The sequence below is a fragment of the Elephantulus edwardii genome, unplaced genomic scaffold (genome assembly GCF_000299155.1).
Source record: "Elephantulus edwardii isolate Elephantulus edwardi_28Jun2011 unplaced genomic scaffold, EleEdw1.0 scaffold00384, whole genome shotgun sequence".
Taxonomy (NCBI): Eukaryota; Metazoa; Chordata; class Mammalia; order Macroscelidea; family Macroscelididae; genus Elephantulus; species Elephantulus edwardii.
Genome location: NW_006400134.1, coordinates 934,876 through 957,545, shown reverse-complemented (window position 1 = coordinate 957,545; position 22,670 = coordinate 934,876). Strand labels below are relative to the sequence as shown.

At 38.7% G+C, this 22,670-nt stretch overlaps 1 protein-coding gene across 1 annotated transcript in view; it reads left to right on the top strand.

The window, feature by feature from the left end:
• Window positions 1-22,670, top strand: part of VPS45 (vacuolar protein sorting 45 homolog (S. cerevisiae)) — a 138,859-nt gene that overhangs the window by 35,892 nt on the left and 80,297 nt on the right. Inside the window, exons 11-13 of the mRNA XM_006902225.1 lie at window positions 7,060-7,218; window positions 7,412-7,519; window positions 9,104-9,225. Coding sequence (XP_006902287.1) covers window positions 7,060-7,218; window positions 7,412-7,519; window positions 9,104-9,225 — 389 coding nt within the window. The remainder of the gene's footprint in view (window positions 1-7,059; window positions 7,219-7,411; window positions 7,520-9,103; window positions 9,226-22,670) is intronic.

Sequence of the window (22,670 nt, the reverse complement as noted above, 5' to 3'; positions counted from 1 at the left end):
TAGAATAATCTCTAAATATCAGAAAAGAGTAATTTTCTCATTGATAGACTGTATATGGGTGTTCCTTCCAAAGAGCATTTTTCTTTCCCTCTTCTTTGATTAGGGCTAGATGAATAGTAGCATTCTGGGGACAATTTTTAACTGTTGTCTTCTTAAACATTTTTCTCATACTCAGTTATGTGACAAATTGGGTATGTCAGATTTACTTTAAAGTGCAAAGGCAGGTCACCAGAAATTTAGTAAATTCAAATGGGAAAGATTGGCTTCTAGAGTAATACATTAAATATTACGTCTTTATGAGGAGCCACGCCAGAGAGGTACCCCATGGAAATACATGTCACTTTAACCTGAGGCCAAATTAATTGAGAAACATAGAAAATGTGTATGTATATGTAGTTACTAATAGTATGAAATTGATTGATCATGCTTGGAAAGATAGAGTCAACAACAGAGAGGAAGATCCTCAACAAGATAGACTGACCTGTAACTGCAGCTCGGAGCTTGAATGTGGAGGAGGTTGTGAGGATAGAGCAAGATTTTTTAAAAAAAATTTTATAATGGCTTACTCACAAAGTTCGTATGCATTGTGTTTTATACTATTCTTCATTCACATTGTGTTTCATGTAATTATTCCCATGCATTATGTTTTATAAAATCAGTCACCATTGGACCTTGCCCATTGTTACCCACTCTTTTCAGGTCCTTCCTGGATCCTTCCCATTTCCTTCACCCTCTCCCTCCACCTACCAAACTGTGGAACCCAATGGTTTCTCTCCTACCCATCCTCACCCCTCTGCTCCAGCCCCTTCCCCTCTTGGGTCCCCATATATGTTTTACTATTTATCCTTGTATTTTTACAATAATGGTCTTCTGTAGTAAGACCTGATGAGACTGAGTTAGTTCACTCAGCATAATGTTCTCCATTCTCTCCCAAGTTTTGTAGTATTTTTCCAAATCATTGTTCCTGAGTGCTGCATAGTATTATTCCATTGTGTGAATGTACCACAGTTTCTCAGTCCATTCAGTTGTGGTTGGACAATTTGGGCTGTTTCTATCTTCTTGCAATGGTAATTATCTCTATTGTGAACCTGGGTGTGCAGATCTTCAGTTGTGTCTCACTTCTAATTTCCTTGGGGTGTATTTCTAGTAGTGGAATAGCTGGGTCATACAGAATCTCTATGTTCAGCTTTTTGAGGAAACACTAAACTGTCTTTCAGAGTGTTTGCATCTCACTCATCAGTGATTTTGAGCATTTCTTCATGTGTCTGTTGGTGGGTCAAGATTTTAATCTGTGGTTCATGTTCATGAAATCACTCTGACTTATGTCAACCCAGCAGCTCCTAACAACAACAATAATTTGTATGCTGAAATATCTACACATTATAGTAGATATTCTAGAGTAAATACAGAGATCAGTAGATCGTTTGAATAGATCATTCTAAATAGACTGTGTTCAGTGGCTGCTATCTAGAAAAGAAAAAATAAAAAAGGAATTTTTATTAATTGAAAACCAAATAAAGCCAATCGTTATTGAGTCTGTTTCAACTCATAATTATCCTGTATTAATTAATCACCTCTCCTCATTGCTGTTGAATTGGAACCAACTTGTAGCTGACCCTCCAGCAGATTTTTGGAGGCTGAAAAATTATACAGGAGGAGATTGCCTGCCTTTCTTTCTTGGAGCCACTGGTGGATTCAAATCACTAGAGACGTGTCTCCTTTGGGTTAGCAACACAACTCCCTTCAGACTAGACAACCAGACTCAGCCATTCATTCATCATGCATATGAATAAATGTGTGCTCTGCATTTTTCTACAAATATAGGTCTTAAGGGATCTCTAGATCCCTTAAGGATAAAGGATGATCATGAAGTGTTAATCTAAGCCATGCATTCAAACAGTGTTCTGATTGAGAACTAACTAGGAATTGCCCCATTTTATCACAGTCCTTTTCCAATATGAGCAGAAAAGTTCTTAGACATATTTGACATGATTATAGAATACTAAAAGAGGAGGAGGTGGGGGGGTACCATCAAATTGACGATCACTCATGGCAACCCTATAAACAGTAGATCTGAACCTTGTGCTGTCCTGTGCCATCTTCATCATCTCTGATATACTTGAACCCATTGTTATAGTCACTGTGTCAGTCCATCTTGTGGAGGGTCTTCCTCTCTTTCTCTTACTTTCTGCCTTTCCAAGCATAATATCTTTTTCCAAGGCCTGGCTGTTCATAACAACATGCCCAAAGTATATGAAATGAAGCTTCATCATCCTTGTCTCTAAAGAGCAGCCTATTTGTTCTCTAAGACGTATGTGTTTGTTCTTTTGGCAAACCATGGGATATTCAGATAAGGTACATGAAGACATAAATTACAAAATATCATGCAGATGTTATTGTGTCCCCAGAATCCAGTACCTTCAAAGTGTCTTTCACTCCAAGCCATTTCTTCCTATGGTTTCCATATTCCTATTAATAATATCAGGAGTATAAGGAGCAATGATGTCAGTGTAAAAAACTAAGGTATGCTTGATTCATGCCATGGTCTTTTAAATCACTTGCGATGCAGCTGAAAGCTGTATAGTGAATAAGGGTGGTAGAAGAATTTATCCCTTTGAATTGTGGTTTTAGAGAAGAGTACTGAACATCACAGGGACTGCCAAAAGAACAGATATGTCTTAGAAAAACTGCAACCAGAGTGTTTGTTGGAGGCAAGGATGGTGAAGCTTCAGCTCACATACTTCGAGCATGTTGTTGGGAGAGGCTATTCCTTAGAAAGGAACATCATAGTTGGAAAGGTAGAGGGTTCAGAAAGGAGAGGAAGACCCGCACAAGAAGGATTGACACACTGACTGCAGCTGTGGGCTCTCAAGTATGTCGGATATGTGGAGAATGGCACTGGATAGGCCAGGGTTTAGATCTGTTGTTCATAAGGTCACTGCGAGTCCTTCTCTATTCAGTGTCACCTAAAAAAAACATTAATAGCATCATCTTCCTGTCTCTCAGATTAATTCCAACTCTTCTTGATTTTTTAGGGTCTTTTGCAACTGTTACAACCTCTATGCACTGTTTCCTGATTTTTTTTAGCAACCAGATGTATTTTCTCTTCTCTTTTCACCCCCTCCATTGCACTGAATTTCAGCTTTTTGTTATTTTGTCTTGTTTTATGCGTGCGTATGTTTCTGTTATAACACCACATATGTGTTCCTGAAAAACCTCATATTCTGCAAAATCATACACTAAAAATAATGATTACAGAGAAAATAGGGTTTTAAGCATACTGCTTTAAAGTCCAAATGACTTTGTAATCAGAGCCTTAATTAGCAGTTCTGTACCCATTGACTTTTGTACCTAGAAATAAGACCAGATCAGTCCTTTGCAACCTGGTTCCTTTTCTTCCAGGTAAGGTCTGTAGAATTATTTGCTTCTTGTAGAGTGTAGTTTCCTCAAAATGAAAAATATAAAATGTAGAGGACCTTCTTCATCAATTAATTTGTTGTTTTGTTGTACTTTTTACTGCAGATGAATTTGTACTTGCCCCTTCCCCACATAGCTTCTTCTTCTTGTTGTTGCCTACAGAACTTAAATGACCAGGTAGAACTGTGCATAGGATTTTCTAGGCTGTTATCTTTATGGGAGCAGAGAAAATGCTCGTGAATAGTGCATTAAAGGAACATGCTTTGTTGAAGGATAACTATCCTAGTTTCTTCTCCATCCTCTACCATTGCCAGTGAGCACGTTGAAGACAGGAACTGTGTCTGACTCATCTCTACAATCCCTGAAGTTCCTGACATGGTAACTTACACTTAGAAGAGTCTCAAAGGTATTTGTTGGCTTGCATCAGATTATGTGTTCTGCTGCATAACAAATACAAATCTTTAATATATAGAAAATCTTAAATATAAAAATTTAAAAAAAGGAGATGTTTCTTCTGTCTCCCCTTGTTGTCAGTACCTGCCTTAAGATCTTAAATATTTTGTTTAGAAATGTCTGTTGTTGTTGCTGTTAAGGGCTAAGTGTTAGGTATTGTTGTTGCTTTTAGGTGAGTTGAGTAAGAGTCATAGTGACCCTCTGAACAGTAAGTAGATCTGCACCCTGTCCTATCTTGTGCCATCTCTTCATCATCTCTGGCCCATTTGAGCCTATTGATTGCTTCAGTCGTTGTAACAATACGTCTTGTTCTTCCCCTCTTTCGCTGACCCTTCACCCTTCCAAGCACGATAGACCTTTCCAAGGAATAACCCCTTCTACTAACAAGTCCATAGTATGTGAGACAAAATTTGCTCCAAGGAGTACTCTGGCTGCACTTTCTCTTAAATTTTATTTTATTAATTTTAATGTACAAAGATTTTGTATTTCCATTAATTCATTGTTGCCTCTTTCTTCTTGCCCACCCCACTCCCCTAGTTCACTCTTCTCTTTGAAAAGTAAAAGAAAAATTCTTTCATTGGTATACAATCCTCCCTCCACCGCCAGTACATTTTAAACTATGTAGTATTCTCTTGCTTTGTTCATCCAACAGGTTTTTGTTCTAGGTATAGTTTTGTATGAGTGTAATTGTTTTGGGATTTCCATTCTTCTCAATGTTAGCCACAATTTGTTGTGATTCACAGCAATTCAAATGCCTTTGCATTGTCTGTAAAATACAGACCTTCTTCTGGTCTTTTCTGCTTTCAGTCAAGATCCATCTGATATCATTAAGTTTTCTCTCAGTTCTAACCAATTTTGGATGGTCTTCACCAATATTTTGTTTGCATGTATTAATGATATTGTTGGATAATTTCACGTCCTGTTGATTCCCCTTTCTTGAGATATGGGCCTCTTATAATCATTGACCAGGCAGCTGTCCTCCAAATTTCCAGGCACAAACTGGTGAGCATATCCAGGGCTGCATCTGTTAGTTCAAACATGTCAGTTGATATCCCATTAATAACTGGGGCCTTATTTTTTTACCAGTGCCTTCAGTGCAGCTTGAACTTTTCCCTTCATTACCATTGGCTCTTGCTCTTGTTAATTTAGAGACTGTTGCTGTTTGTTGTATGTCGGGTTGGAACTGACCCATAGCTGAGCCTCCAGTGGGCTTTCAGAGGCAGTAACTGCAAAGGAGAAAAATGCCCATCTTTCTTCTGCAGAGTAGCTAGTGGATTCAAACTGCATGTTTCAGGTTTGCAGCACAGATTCTTGCCATTAAGCCACCGAATTGCATTGGGAAAGTCTGCTGTCAGAGACCTTTCCAAAGTACTGAAGTATAGAGATGTCGGTCTGGAGACTAAGGCATACCTGATAGAAGCCATAGTCTTTACAATTACTTGCTATGCATCAGACAGCTGGACAATGACTAGGGATGATAGAAAGAGAGTTGAGGCCTTTGAGCTGTGGTGCTGAGAAGAGTATTAAATATATCATATACTGCTGCGAGAACAAACAAGTTCATCCTGGAAAGGGTGAAGCCAGGATGCTCCTTGGAGGCAAGGATTCAGAAGCTTCATCGTCTGACATACTTTGAGCATGTTGCAAGGTGGGATCAGTCCTTGGAGAAGGGACATCATGGTTGGAATGACAGCACAGGAGAAGAAGACCCTCGATGAGATGGGTTGATTCAGTCACTGGGGTAATGGTGGTAGGTGTGTCAGAGACAATAAGATTGGCGAGGGATAGAGCAGGTTTTAGGGCTGTTGTATATAGAGTTGCAGGCGACTCAACGGCACATAACAACCTACTTTGATGTTTCTATTATGTTGAGACGAAGTTATTTCTGAAGATTCTTACAGATTAAGCTGTGCCCTCCTATGTAAAAATTTATCACCTTGTCTCCATTTTACTGACAAGTCATTAATATCAAGAATAAGTAGTAGTTTTATTAAGTGAACTGAAACTGAGGAGGACCTCATGCACTTGCTGCGGAGGGTCAAGGACTGCAGCCTTCAGTATGGATTGAGGCTCAATGTCAAGAAGACAAAGATTCTCACCACTGGACCTATTGAGCGTCAGGATGGATGGCGAAGAGATTGAGATTGTTCACAGCTTCAGTTTGCTCGGCTCCACAGTCAACACTCTTGGCACCAGCAGTCAGGAAATAAAAAAGCGTATCGCGATGGGAAAGTCTTCTGTTAGGGACCTCTCTAAAGTACTCAGAAGCAACGGTGTCTCTCTGGAGACTAAGGTGCGCCTGATACAGGCCATGGTCTTTGCAATCGCTTGTTGTGCATCAGAGAGTTGGACAGTGACTAGGGAGGACGGAAGGAGAGTTGATGCCTTTGAGCTGTGGTGCTGGAGAAGAGTACTGAATGTACCATGGACTGCCAGGAAAACAAACAGATTCATCTTGGAGAGGATTAAACCAAGCTACTCCTTGGAGGCAAGGATTCTGGGGCTTCGTCTGACATACTTTGGACATGTTGCCGGGAGGGACGGGTCCTTGGAGAGGGACATCATGCTTGGGAGGGTGGAGGGACAGCGCAGGAGGGGAAGACCCTCTATGAGATGGATTGATTCGGTGACTGGGGTAATCTATTAGGTTTTTGAGGCTATAAATCTTTACTGGAAGAGTGTCAGTCTTTGTACTGTAGAACAGCTAGTGGTCAACCCCCCCTTCCCCCTCATTGACCTCTTGATTAGCAGCACAGTGTGTGATCCACTATGCCGCCAAAACACCTCAGTTACAACTCAGGCTGTTGAAAAGAAAAGATAAACTATCCATAGTTAAAGTCATACTTGTTTTACAACAATTATAATTAGGACTTATTTCTTCTTTTCTCTAGTATTTGAGGCAGTTGCTAAATTTTTTACTTGTATATATCCCTAATTATCATATCAAGCATGAACTGAGCAGGAGTGACATCCAATTCCTAAACCACATACCTCTGGAAACTCTCTGAACTTTGAGAAATGACAATGGTTTATAGAAAGGCTTCAGGTCTTTTGTTCATAGGGTCACTATGAGTTGTGCTCGACTCAACGGCATTCAACAAAAACATTCAGTAATTACTAAATCTCAAACATGGTACAACAGATTACTGAAACAAGGAGCTAAAAATCAGTTCTCTGGGTTTTTTCCAGAATGTAAAGCGGCTCCTCCAGAACCCCAAAGTGACGGAATTTGATGCTGTGCGCCTGGTGATGCTTTATGCTCTACATTACGAGCGACACAGCAGCAACAGTGTGCCAGGGCTAATGATGGACCTCAGGAATAAAGGTGTTTCTGAGAAGTATCGAAAGGTAACTAAACTTACAAAATAAGCCCACCAAACAGGTACCACCTCAGTTAACAGGTACCAACTGAGTTAAATTCTTAGCTTCGACATATGACTAATCATATTCTTTTTATTCACAGAAATACAGAAATCATTGCTTATGAAATGAGCTTCCTGATTCCCCAAGCAATGAAAGGTTGCTTCTCTTATTTTTATAGCTCGTGTCTGCAGTTGTGGAATATGGTGGTAAACGGGTCAGAGGAAGTGATCTCTTCAGCCCCAAAGATGCTGTGGCTATCACCAAACAGTTCCTCAAAGGATTGAAGGTATACCTCTGTATTTTCCTAGCTGAAAAGCCAATGAGGCTGTGAGTGAATGAGCATGATCTTCCGAGGAACTTCAGGACTGTTTCTGATTACTAGATCAATTAAATTAAAGCAGACATCCTCTGGAAAGTTCTTCATTAATAGTACTTTCTATATTGGAGTAGTAACAATATCTGACCAAATAGCTGGACAGGAAATAACTGGAGATTTCCAGGAACTACCCAAGAGTAAAAACATACACAATTCTATTAGTCACAGCTATTTAATTTCATTTGTTTATAATTTAAAATTTGCTAGGCAATTTATCTTTGGAGGAAATTTAGGATGAAGCAAATAACTAAGGTATTTAAAAAGTACTATCTTTTCTTAAATTTGTCAAATGTTAGTTTTAATATGTTAGCTTTCCTTGTTTTCTTTTTTCTTGTTTCCTGAATTTAGGGGTTTTAAAAATTTTGCTGAATGTTCCAAGTCTGGTTTTCTACATGATTCTTTATGTGTGGTACTGCTCTTTTAATATGTAAAAAAAAAGGGTGACAGGTAGTGAAGAGATTATAGATTTGGACAACTCACCCCCTTTTTTTTTAATTCCCTTATAGTAATTGCAGAGTGTTTTTGTTTTGTTTTGTTTCTTTTTATTACTATTATTACTCTTAATTTTAATGAAATTTACAGAGATTTTGGATTTCCAGTCATTCATTGTTGTGCTTTTCTCCTTTCCCACCCCTCCCCTCCAGTTCGTTCTTCTCTTTGAAAAGTAAAAGAAAAATTCCTTCATTGTTAAACAATCCCTCCCCCTACTTTCACTCCACTATGCAGCCTTCTTTCTGGACTCATGTCATGATAATAATGCCTAATACATTTTAAACAGTTCTCTCTCTCTCTCATCTGTTTCAATGCAGTATACATTATTTATCCTATCTTTCTCAGTCTCCCCCTACCCCTATGTCAGTCATGTTTTACAACAGTGGCACTATGCAGTGTTTTTTTTTTTGTGACTAGGTATTTCACTCAGCATAATGTCCTCCAGGGTCATCCATTTTGTATATTATTTCATGAGTTCCTTGTTTTTCAATGCTGTGTAGTATTCCATTGTGTAAATATACCACAGCTTCTCTAGCCATTCATTTGTTGATGAGCACTTAGGTTGTTTCCAACTCTTTGTTATTGTGAACAAAGCTGCAATAAACATGGGCCGCAATAAACATGGGTGTGCATATATCTGCTCTGGTGGCAGTTCTGGTTTCTTTGAGGTATATCCCCAATAGTGGAATTGCTGGGTCAAATGGTATTTCTATTTGCAACTTTTTGTGAAAACACCATACAGCCTTACATAGTGGCTGGACCATTTTACATTCCCACCAACAGTGAATAAGTGTTCCAGTTTCTCCACAACCTCTCCAGCATTTGTTGTTTGCTGTTTACAGAGTGTTTTTTATGAGAATGGGATATTTCTGGGTAATGAGAATAATTTTCCAGTCTCCTAAAATCCCTGTTTGACTTTATCTCATGAAATTTATGATGAATATGTGTTCTTTTCTGATGTGAATTGCCCTAAAATAATGTAACCATTTTCCTTTGTCTTAGGGAGTAGAAAATGTATATACACAGCATCAACCTTTCCTACATGAGACTCTGGACCATCTTATCAAAGGAAAACTCAAAGAAAATCAGTACCCTTACCTTGGTCCCAGCACACTCAGAGACAGGTAAGAATTTAAAAAAAAAACCACAAAACAAACCCAACTGAAACCAAACAACTAATAGAAACCTGAACAATTTGAAATACTGAATAAATAGGAACTTAGAGTAATGTAATAAATTGCAGTGGAATTTATATCCTTCCCTGTTGTTCCAGTCTAAGGTTCTTTAGGCCATTTAGGTAGCCTCATAGCAATCTTGTACTGCTGTAACTGTGCAATACCACAAGTGGATGGCTTTAACAAGTGGGAATTTATTCACTCATAGTTTAGGAAGCTGGAAGTCCAAATTCAGGTCACCAGCTGTAGTGGAAGATGCTCACGCTCTCTCGCTCTCTCCCTCTCTGTGTCAGCTCTGGGAAAAGGTCTTTGTCATCTTTCAACATCTGTGAGCCTGGCTCTCCTTGGAGTTCTCCTTGTGTCTTGGCATCAGTCTTCCTCTAGGTTTAGGGTATTCTCGACCCCAAGATCTCTGGATCCAAAGGACATGCTCCACTGCTGGCTCTTCTTTCCTGATGGTAGTCAGGTCCCTGTCCTACTTTCTCAACCCTTAATCTCTTGTAAAATAAAAAAGAGTGGAGACTGCATCCCACGTTTGTTGTGCCATCTCAACCCCCTCACATGGGAGCAGAGCTATCCCTGAGGAAGGATGTTGCATCTCACCCTAATCTTGTCTCATTAATATAGCAAACATCCTTCCACCTTATTAACATAATCTAATTCTGTGATGGTCAAGATTTACAAGGCATTGCAAAATGGAGGCTAATTACCTCAGGTAACAGAATGGAGGGATGACTACATCATCACAGGGCTGCTGACTCCCAGCTTTGTGTAATTGTCAAAATACACACTGAATACCATGGCCTAGACAAATGAACACCAATTCTATGGGTTTAAATCCATAATCCAACAATTAAATCCATGACAGTATGGTAAGGTTAAACAGGAACTTACTTAATAAGACTAAAGCATTTTGCTCTTTTAGGATAAAGAAACCAATGATTTAAGAGAACCTTGTACAAGGGACAGAATCTTTGTATTCTCTCTCTTTGAATCAGATCATTATACTTAATGCCATTTAAGGTTCAGTTCTATGACAACTGGCATTTGGAATTTCAAATGTTGCAGCCAAAAATAGACGTGCTGCTTGATTACCATCCAGAGCAGGTTGTTACTATTTTTGGTGAGGACTGGACTTTGCCAAATGTAGCCAGCATGTAAACTGAGAGACCTAATTAATAAATTCCATTTGTTACACAGGAGAAAAGGATGGCTTTCTTTTCAGATATTAGCCTAAGGAAACATTTATCAGTAGCTATCATTTTCACCTAATGGTTAGTTTTTCCTAAAAAAAAAAAAAGCTTGTCAGAATAAACCTCATTTAGGCTAAAATTGTTAATAGCTACCAATTCTACCTAGTTATACATTGTATTATATTTTTAATTGGAACCATATTATAAAGGACCTAATATATGTGTGTGTGTGTGTGTATATGTGTATATGTTTATATGTATGTATGTGTGTGTGTGTATATATATGAATCCTATTGAATAGATTGCTGTGAGCTATCTTACTGTTTGTGTAATTCTTCAATTATTCAGCTAATCATAACCCAGGAGCCTCAGAAAAATTGTGTTGTATAAGTAAAATAAATTATCTTAAAAAGAAAAAATGTTTTGAGATATATAGATGAATCTTTTATATCACAAAGTATATACTTTTTACTTTGTCGCTAAAAAAAAACAATAATATATTAAAAAACCTTTTAATTACAAGATTGAGAGGCATATACATCTGGGCTTAAAATCAGAGAGCACACTCATTCAGACAAAATGTTTAAGATCCGTGGCATCAAAATTCAGAAAACAAATACCAGCCAAATAAAAACCAGCCCAAAGCTATTCACTAAATGAGACTTTTTTTAAAAAACAAAACAGTGTATCTTTACTCTTGAGCTTTCGAATTAATATGATAAAAGTAAAAATTGTTATTTGCTTATGAATTTTATATAAAAATTACTGAGGAAGGAATTAGCTACTTACTGTTGAAAGACGACCATAGGTCGTCAAAAGATTATATTGTGTATTATTGTGCAACAGCAGACCTTTCTAATTTGGATGAATCATTTCCAAATAAGATTAAAAATATCTTTTTCCAACAAAATGCATATTTATTAGTTGTTAGCATCTGTTAGCATTTGTCACCAATACCTAAACATATGAACTCATCTCTGACATGGTAACTGCTACAGTGGGTTTGAGCATGGTGGAGGCTGCATAGATGGAGCAGGATCAGACAGAGTTACCATCTGTTTTTCTTGGGATTGCTGTCAGTTGTAGTTGATTCAGTAGCACCTAACTAACAAATAGCATAAAGTAGACTAAGAGGCAGTTGTAGAACAAGAAGGGATACTGCTTAGTTTATGATTATAAAAGATATGTGTCAGGGTTGTATTCTTTCATCATACTTATTCAGTCTTCTGAGCAAATGTCTGAAAAACTGAATATGAAGTACACAGCATCATGGTTAAAGACAGACTCATTAACAGCCTTACTTGCTAAAAATAAAGAGGACTTGAAATACTTCTGAAGATCAAAGATTGTATCAGTATGGATTACACTTCAACATAAAAAATTTTAATTAAGCTTATAAGTAGCCCTGACAAATGGGAGGGACAGGAATAAATTGTCAAAGATTTCATTTTACTTGGTTCTACAGTCAACATTCATGGAAGCAACAATCAAGCAGTTAAACAACTGGACAAATCAGCTCCCGGAAAACTCTCTAACATATTAAAAAGGTGTCACTTTAAGAACTAAGGTGCATCTGACTCAAGCCATTGTCTTTTTTTATTACATATGCATGCAAAAGCTGGGTAGCTAATAAGGAAGACTAAAGATTTAGAATCACAGATGCAGATGACAAAATTGGAACTGAGGAGGACCTGAACTGTTTCCTGCAGAAGGTCAAGTCCTTTACTCTTCAATATGAATTAAAGCTCAACAACAAGAAGACAAAAATTCTCATCACTGGGCCGATTAGCAGCACCATGATAGAGACAAAATTAAGGTAGTTAACAATTTCAGCTTGTTCGGCTCCACAGTCAACACTCTTGGCACCAGTAATCAGGAAATCAAAAGACTATTTGCATTAGGGAAATCTGCTGTCAGGCACTTCTCTAAAGTGCTAAAGAGAAATTATGTCAGTCTGGAGACTATGACACACCTGATCCAGAACATGGTCTTTGCAATTACTTGCATCATTCATCAAAGCTGAACAGTGACTAAGCCTAACAGAAGAACAACTGATGCCTTTGAGTTGTGGTTCTGGAGAAGTGAACTGAACATACCATGGACTGCCAAGAAAATACGTCTTCCTTGGAGAGGATGAAACCAGGCTACTCCTTGTAAGCACAGATTTTGAAGCTCCATCTCACATACTTTGGTCATGTGGCCAGGAAGGACCAGTTCTTGGAGAAAGACATCGTGCTTGGGAGAGTACAGGGACAGTGCAGGAGAGGAAGACCTGGGATGAGATGAATTGACACAGTACCTGGGGTTATGGGAGTAGGTGTGGTGGTATAAACATAGGATCATTAGGGGTCACAGGCCACTTGATGACCCCTAACAACAACAAAGATTTGAAGCCTTTAAATTATATGGTGTTAGCAAAGAGTGGATTATAACACGGACTGCCAGAATAATGAGCAACTCTATCCAGGAAGAGGTACAGCCAGGACACTTCTTAGGAGCAAAGATGGTAAGCCTTCGTCTCACATGTTGTGGTCATGTTACCAAGACGGACCAATCTCTGGAGAAAGACATCCCTGTGGCTGTAACAATGAACTCAAAACATAGTAATGACTGTGAGGATGGCATAAGACCAGACAGTATTTCAGTCTGTTGTACCTGAGATGTCGATGGGACAGAGCCTGGAGAACACTTTATAGCAACTTCAATACATGTACACCTAAGCATTCAACTGCTTCATCTTTTTATGCAACAAATATTCACTACATACCTGTTAACTATTGTAGCCGTTAGGGAGTAGAAGTGACAGGAAAGACAGTTTCTTCTCCTAAGAAGAGTTGTTGTTAGGTGCTGTCAAGTCTAGCGACCCTGTGAACAAATCTGAATGCTGTCCTAGCCTGTGTCATCTTCATCATCTGATTATGAGAATATGTGAAGAGGACATACAGTAACTAAGTAAACAAATACAGAACATAACTTTTATAAGTGCTATAAAGAAACTAATTAAGGTAATAAGCTATTTAATGACTAGCTTTGTGGGCTTGGGGAGGACAATTTTAGAAAGAAAGAACCTTGCTAAGCGGGTGATATTTAAGCTGAGTTTTGAATGACAAGAAGCAGCCAATAGCATAATTATCAGGAGTAAAAGAAGCCTAAGTAGAGGGAATAGCCAGGATATAGGCCTTTAGAAAAAGGAAAATTTGGCAAATTGAGGACAGAAAGAAACCCAGTGTAGTTGGAGCTTAGTAAGTAAGGAAATAAGAAGTTGAAAAGTTAGGAAGGTGTTATAAAATAGAACAGACTTGGGACATGGGGGTTGGGGAGAGAATGAGAAAAGAGTAGATAGATAATGAATACTGCATTAGATCAGATAAGGGGAAGAACCGGTGAAAGGAATGTATGATTAGGTATTATATGTACAACAGTCTGGAACAAGGGGTGCATTGCAGAGAGAGCTTGGAGAAGGGCAGAGAAAGGGTAATAAATGACAGTCTGGAACAAGGGGTGCATTGCAGAGAGAGCTTGGAGAAGGGCAGAGAAAGGGTAATAAAATGTGAAACAACAGGGAAAGTTACAATAAAACCTTAAAAAAAAAAAGAAGGAAAAGTCAGGGAGGGCCTGAATCATAAAAAGTCTTATAAGCCTAGATAAAGAATTTCCTTTTTATTTTAAATATAAGTCGTTGGAGAGCTGTAAGCATGAGTATCATGAATACAATTCTGTGTTAAAACATTTTAAGGGAAGAGTAGATTTTGGAGGGCAAGAATAGAAGCAGGGAGATTGCTTAGGACACTTCTGTTTTAATTCAGATAAGAAATTAGGATTATTTGGACAAGGAGGCTGGGAGAGAAGGTAGAATCAGTAGACTGATTAATGGAGTAGATTAATAGGTAGAAGATAAGAGAACTCAAACTAATGCTCAGATACATAAAGCAAGTGTACTGATATTAAGTTAGAGAGGCCTATTTGATAACAAAATAGAAATGTCACATACAAAATTGAGAGTCTATAAAGTGTCAATGATATTTAAAGTCCTGGTTCTAAGTTAAATCACTGGGAGAAGAACCCCGTGACCAATCATCAGACTTAGGATGAGGAGCTGGCAATGGAAACGAAGAGGCAGAAGGGTCGAGAAAAACAGGAAAGCATGTATATTCATTTTCCAGACGTGCAGGCTAGGCCATGGTACTACTAGGGATATTATAGCTAATGTTAGATAGGTCTTGGCAGAAAGCAGAGAGTACCAGAGGAATGTCTATCTGTGTTTCATTGACTATGCAAAGGCTTTTTTGACTTTGTGGATCACAACAAACTGTGGTTGACTCTGAGAAGAGTGGGAATCCCAGAACATGTGATTGTACTTAAGTGAAACCTATACTTTAACCAAGAGACAGTCTTCAGAACAGAGCAAGGAGATATTGCATGGTTCAAAATCATGAAGGTTGTCCACCAGGGATGTATCCTGTCTCCATACCTTTTCAATCTGTATGCAGAACAGATCATCTGGGACTCTGGGCTGTACAAGGAAGAATGTGGCATCAGGATTGGAGGAAGCTTCATCAACAACCTGCATTATGCAGATGATACAACCCTGCTTGCTGAAACTGAGGAAGGCCTGAAGCATTTACTGCAGAAGGTCAAGGACTGCAGCCTTCAATATGAATTGTACCTCAACATCAAGAAAATAAAAATTCTCACCACTGGGCCAATTGGCAGCATCATTATGGATGGTGAAAAGATTGAGATTTTTAACAGTTTTAGTTTGCTTGGTTCCACAATCAAAACTCTTGGTACCAGCAGCCAGGAAATCAAGAGCTGAATTGCATTGGGAAAGTCAGCTGTAAGGGACCTCTCCAGAGTACTGAAAAGCAACAATGTCGGGCTGGAGACTAAGGTGCACCTGATCCAAGCCGTAATCTTTGCAGTTGTGTGCTATGCATCAGAGAGCTGGACAGTGACTAGGGATGATAGAAATTGATGCCTTTGAGCTGTGGTGCTGGAGAATAGTGTTGACTATACCATGGACTGCTAGGAGAACAAACAGGTTTATCCTAGAGAGTGTGAAACCAAGCTGCTCCTTGCAGTCAAGGATTCTGAAGCTTCATCTGACATATTTTGGACATGTTGCGAGGAGAGACCAGTTCTTGGAGAGGGACGTCAGGTTTGGGATGGTGGAGAGACAGCACAAGAGAGGAAGACTCTCAATGAAATGGATCTATTCAGTGACTGGGGTAATAGGAGTAGGTGTGTCAGAGACAGTGGGGTTAGCACAAGGTTTAGGGCTCTTGTACATAGGGTCTCTATGAGTGTGTCAAATGACTTGACAGAACATAACAATAAGGCTCCCTTAGCAAATTACTACAAATTGGGTGGATCAAGGCAAGATAAATGTATTTTCTCACAGTTTTGAAGGTGGTAGTTGTGTTAGTTGCCATGAAGTCAGCTTCAAATCTTAGTTACCCAATATACGACAGAATAAACCACCACTCACAGTTGGAAATAAAGATGTCAGTAGGGTCATGGTTCCTCTAACCGTTTTAGGGGAAAATCTTTCTGTTCTTGTCATTGCTAGCAATCCTTAGTGTTCCTCTGATGGTGACATCCTACCTTTCAACTCTGCCTCCATCTTTACATGCTCATTTTCTTGCCATATATTCTGAGTCCAAATTTCCCTCTTCTTAAAAGGACCCCAGTCATTCAGTTAGGACCCAACCTCGTCATAACTTGATTCCATTTTGAAAGACTCTGTTCACGTAAGATCATGTTTAGAGGCTCTAGTGAACTTGAAGGAGAGCTCTAGTGGCTGAGTGGTAAGAAGCTGTGCTGCAATTCCAAAGGCATGTTGTTCAAATCCACTGGCTGCTCCACAAGAGGATGGGCAGCCTACTACTTCTTTTTTTTCCTTTGGCAGTCTACTTCTGTGTGATTACTTTTCTCTGAAAACATGCTGTCAGGTGAGCTATACGTCACTTCACCTAAGGGTCAGTTCCACCTTGAAGGCCCACAACAACAGTGGATGTGAAAGCAGAGAATACCAGAAGGATATCTGTCCTTTTTTTTGGGGGGGGGGTAATTATTAAATTTTATTAATTTTAATGAACATTTACAGAGATTTTGGCTTTTCATTCATTCATTCATTGTTGCACTGTTTTCTCTACCCTCCTCCCCAGTTCGTTCTTCTTTCCCCCCTTGAAAGTCTGTTTTAATTGTCCAGTTGCCACAGTGCTTGTCAAAGCCAGTTCTGATTAATCTCCTTTGTCAGTGTGTCCTTTGCCATTCCCTATCTCTCCTCCCTGAAAGAGATGTCACCCTGATTCATAAGGAAAAGGGGATGGCGTATTCTCTTAGCTACTTCCTGCTGAAAAGGGATGCTGTAGGTTTCAGGGTAAAGATCTCTCACTACTCTAAAGGGCCCCTTTGGCAATAGGAAACACATAGACTATTATGGAGATTGATTTTGGAATTTAGATGCACTGTTATCAATTGTGCTTAGCCATGCAGGATATCTGTCTTTTGTTGACTATGGAAAGGTATTTGATGATGTGGATCATAGCAAATTATGGCTAACATTGAGAAGAATGGGAATTGCAAAACACTTCATTGTGCTCATGCAAAACTTATGCTTAGACCAAGAAACTGTTGTCAGAATAGAGCAAGGGGACACTGCATGGTTTAAAAGCAAGGCAGGTGTGTGCATGAGGGCTATATCCTGTTTCCCTATCTATTCAGTCTGTATGCCGAGAAAATCATGCAAGAGGTTGGACACTGTGAAGAAGAATGTGACATCAGGATTAGAGGAAAACTCATCAACAACCTACATTTTGCAGATGACATAACCTTTGCTGAAGGTGAGGAAAACTTGAAGCATTTACTGTAGAAGATCAAGGACTACAGCCTTCAATATAGATTACATCTCAACCTTAAGCCTCATGATAGATGAATAAAAGATTGATGTTAGTAATGATTCCATCTTGTTGGATCCATAATCAATACCCTTGACACTAGCAGCCGAGAAATCAAAAGACCCTGCAACAATAGCAAAGTTCAACAGGCCAGTGAACAGCAAATGCTGGCAAGGTTGTGGAAAGATTAGAATTTTCATTCCCTGCTGGTGGGAATGCAAAATGGTACAGCCACTATGGAAGGCAGTCTGGCACTTTCTCAAAAAGTTAGAAATAGAAATATAACATTTGACTCAGCAATTCCACTAGTGGGAATATACACTAAAGAAACCAAGCCACAGTTCAAACAGATGTATGCACACTTATGTTTATTGCTACATTATTCACAATAGCAAATAGATGAAAGCACCCCAAGTGCCCATCAATAAATGAATGGAGAGAAAAACTGTGGTATATTCACACAATGAAATAGTACGCAGCATTGGAAAAAGTGAACTCATAAAACATTACACAACATGGTGAGCCTGGAGGACCTTATGCTGAGTCAGATAATCTCTGTCACACAAGCACAAATACTGCATAACACCACTGTTATAAATTAGTATAGACATGGGGGGGTTGGGGAGAGAATGGGAAAAGAGTGGATAGATAATGAACACTACTTTAGATCAGATGAAATGTATATGATTAGGCATTATATATATGGCAACAATCTGAAACAAGGGATACATTGCAGGGAGGGCTGGGCCAGGGGGAAGAAAATATTCAACAATGAAAAAAATTAGAACATTTTTACGCTTAAAAAAAAAAGGAAGTCAAAAGGTGTATTATAGTGGGTAAATCGTCTGTAAAGGACCTTGCCAAGGTGTTGAGGAGCAATGATGTCAGTTCAAAGACTAAGGTGCATCTGATTCAAGACATTGTCTTTCCAGTTACTTGTTCTACATCTGAAAGATGGACAGTGAGTAAAGGTGACAGAAAAGGAACCAATGCCTTTGAGCTGTGGTGGTGGAGAAGAGAACTGAATATCCCATGGACTGCCAAAAATAAACAAATATTTGTCTTGGAGAAGTGCAGCCCAGGGTGCTTGTTGGCAGCAAGGGTGCTGAAGTTTCATCTCACGTATTTTGGTTTTGTTAGGAGAAACTGGTTCTTGGGAAAGGACTTTATGCTTATAAAGAAAGAAGGTCAATGAAAAAGAAGAAGATCTTCAATGAGATAGCTTGACAAAGTACTATAACAATAGGCCCAAGTATTCGGAGATGATAAGGAAGACAAGGGATTGGCCAATGTCTAGATCCATTAATCATAGAGTTACTGTAAGTCAGTAGTCCACTTGACAGCACCTAACAAGTGGGAACATGAATTTTGAAGGGTGCCATTCAGCTCGGTACAATAGGGTAAAAAGAGTGTGTGGTGTGTCCACTCTTCTGAGATATTTTAAAAAAGTGAAGAAAATAAAGAATCTACATAAAATTTTATGGTATAAAGATATTTGATTCTTCAGGTTCAATGAAATTGAAAGCCAAATTAGAAAGGGACTCAAGATACGAGATAAAATGGAGACAGCAAATGTAAATAATGCTTCCCCCCCCCATTTATTTTAATTTTATATTGGTTTGTATGAACAGAGTGGAGAAATGGGATGGTAACTATAAGTGATTGTGTGCTTAAGGGAAAAGTTTTTCAAGATGAGGATTCCTAAAGCCTATTTGTAATTTCATAGGAATGATCCAGTAAAAGAGAAATATGTTATGCAGAAGGTAAAGAAGAACTATAGCTATAAACTTCTTAAAGGAACCAGAGCAAAACTGAGGGATTGTCTTTGCTAAGAGCAGAGGTACTTCTTTACTTTTGACAGGAAAGAAAACAGAATACAGGAAGTCCTCAGCTGACAGCGGAGTTCTTTTCCAACAATTGTCCTTAGTTAAATCTTGCATAAGTAATTTTTTTTTTCACTTTCGTTATTTTCTGTCTTTATCACTGGAAGGAGCACTGGGTGCTGTGGTCACAGCGTTCAGCTGCTAACTAAAGGCCTAGTGGGTTAAACCATTCAGCAGCAGAAAGCTCAAGGAGTACAGGAGGATTTGTTGTTATTGTTGTCATTAGGTGTCATCAAGTCTGCCACGACTCATAGCGACCCTATGAACAACAGATCAGAACCTTGCCTGGTCCTGCCTCATCCTCTATCCCTGATAGATTCAAGCTCATACAGCCAAGGAAATCCTGTGGGCTATAGCTCTGCGCTGTCCCTCAGGGTTGCTGTGAGTCAGTAACTACTCTATAGCAATGGGTTTCACTTTGGTTTTATTATCAGTATCTCTCTAAACTTAACCTTTGTTTGTCTTTGGGGATTGATAATAGAATGATCACAGCAGCTTACATTACTACATACATGACATGCTGCAGTATTGTATGTTGTACCTATTACAAATCATAAGGTGTCAAAAAAAAAAGCTAAGGGCAATTCTGCAGTTTATCATACTCTGTAAGTCTGGGAAGACTTGAGGATGCATAGGTATATATGGGAAGATTGTACTTTTGATGTAGGAACATGCGTTCTATCCTTTCTGATTACTTCTATTTGCTCATTAAAGGGGGAGTAAAATAGAGAAAACTTTGAGAAATCATCATTTTGTAGGCTGAGAGTTAAAACTTACTGCAAAATGCAAGTAGAACTTCTAGGCAGGTGTGAATGTCCATGAGAAGTTTGTGGTCATTTCTTTAAAATACAACCAAGGAAACCCAGAGCACTTGATTGTGCATATGCGAATCAATCTATATGTGGAACAGATAATCCTGGAGGCTGGACTTTATGAGGAGGAATGTGGCATCAGAACTGGAGAAAAACTTATCAACAACCTGTGTTATGCTAATGATATAAGCTTACTTGCTGAAACTGAGAAGTACCTGAAGCATTTGCTGCAAAAGGTCCATATTGAAGCTCAACATCAAGAAAACCAAGATTCTCACCATTGTGCCATTTGGCGCCATCTTGATAGATGGGGAAGAGACTGAGATTGTTGTTAATCTCAGCTTGTGCAGATCTACAATCAACACTCTTGACACTAGTGGTCAGGAAATCAGAAGACAAATTGCACTGGGAAAATCTGCTGTCAAAGGCTTTTCCAGAGTGTTGAAGAGCAAGAATATCAGTCTGGAGACTAAGGTGCTCCTGATCCAGGGCATGATCTTCACAATTACGTGTTATGTATCAAAGAACTGGACAATGACAAAGGATGACAGAAGAAGAATCAATGCCTTTCAGTTGTAGTACTGGAGAATAGTTTTGAACATACCATGGACTGCCAAGAGAACAAGCAGGTCTTTCTAGGAGAGGTTGAAACCAAGTTTGCAAGGATTTTGAAGCCCCGTCTCACATACCTTGGGCATGTTGCCAGGAGGGACCACTTCTTAAAGAAGGACATTATGCTTGGAAGGGTGAATGGACAGCACAGTAGATAAGATGGATTGACACAGTGACTGGAGTAATAGGGACAGGTGTGTCAGAGACAGCTTTGCTCAGAATAGAGCAGGGTTCAGGCCTATTGTGCATAGGATCGCTATAAGTTTAATCGACCCAACAACAGTGAACTTATTGTGTGATTTTTCTCCAGTAAATTTTAGCTATTCTGGAGTAAGCACAGAAAAATAGATCATTGAATCCGACCAGGATTTGGAGGCATGAAGAGAGGAGAATGATATTTGATGATGAAAAAGTAGTTTAAGTAAGTGAATAAGAAGTGTAGGATGTAGTTATTGGAGAAAGATCTTGAATTATATAGATGGAGAAAGGATTGAAAAATTTTAGTATTTCATCTTGCTTGAATCAATAATCAACACCCTTAGTACCAGCAGTCAGGAAATCAGTAGATGTATTGCATTGGGCAAGTCTGCTTTCAGAGACCTCTCCAAAATGATAAAGAGAAATTATGTCAGTTTTAAGACTAAGATGGACCTGATTCAGGCCATGATCTTCTCAGTCACCTTCTATGCATTGGAGAGCTGGACAGTGAATAAGGATGACTGACTTGTGGTGTTGGAAAAGAGTACAGAATATCCCATGGACTTCTGAAAGAACAGACAGATAATGTCTTAGAAAAAAGTGCAGCCAGAGAGCTCCTTGGAGGCAAAAATGGCAAAGCTTCATCTTTCATACTTCGGACATATAGCTAAAATAACGCTATTCCTTTGAAAGGGATATCATGCTTGGAAAGATGGAGAGTCAGTGAAGAAGACCCCAAATAGATGAACTGACACAATGACTTCAGCAGTGAGTGATTTCTGGTGTGTCAGAGATGGTGAGGATGGCACAGGATAGGACAGGGTTTAGATCAGTTACTCAAAGGGTTACTATGTGTTGTACTTGACAGCACCTAACAACATAAGCACCTGTAATGAAAAAGTTCAGTTCATAATTGTGGTTGTGAGTCAACAGTTGTAGGGGGTGAATGAAAAGGTCAGTGTGTGTAAAGAGCCAGGAATGTCAAATGAGTAATCCACACTGATATTAAAGTCATGAAAGGAGCAAGAGTTAGGAGAATAGTAAGCCAGAAACTTAAGTCTTCTGTGAGGAAAAAAGTGACCAAAAAAAGAGAGTAGGAGACAATGGTGCACCCACTTCATGAGCTTCTAATATAGAGGAAATTTTGAAGGAAAAAAATCAAGATAAATTTGCAAAGATAAATTAAGAAGGTGGTCATTGAAAACTGGAATAAGCCAAATATTCATCAATAGAGAACTAGTTACCTAAATTGCAGGACAGTATTGTGTATTCTTTAAAAATGATGGCATAATCCTTCGGAGGATAATATGCATATCTTCTTAAGACACTGGGAAGGAAAACATCATGCTATAATATTCCTTTTTTATTTAAAAAACCCTCTATAAAAGCATAATTATGATTATATACTTAGTACCTATATGTATTTTATATAAAAATATATATGTGCTTGAGAAGCAGCACCAAATTTAGTTATATTCATGATAAGTTTCAGCATAATAGAACTTCTTGGTTTTGATGTTTTAATATTATAAATAATAAATGTTCAATAGACATTTGTCAAGTTTCTTATGTAGGCACCTGTTAGAGTTGATAATTTAAAGCAGCTTTGCAGTTGGAAAATATAAATCAGAGAATAAATTTGATTGTTGCTACGAGAAATTTTGGATTTTGCCATTTATCAGAACCCTACAACATTTTACCTCTGTATCCACTTAATCCCACTATGTGCTCTAGCTGCTGTCGTGGCTCTGTATCATCAAATTGAGAACATTGTTTCAGTTACTTTTATGATAATTT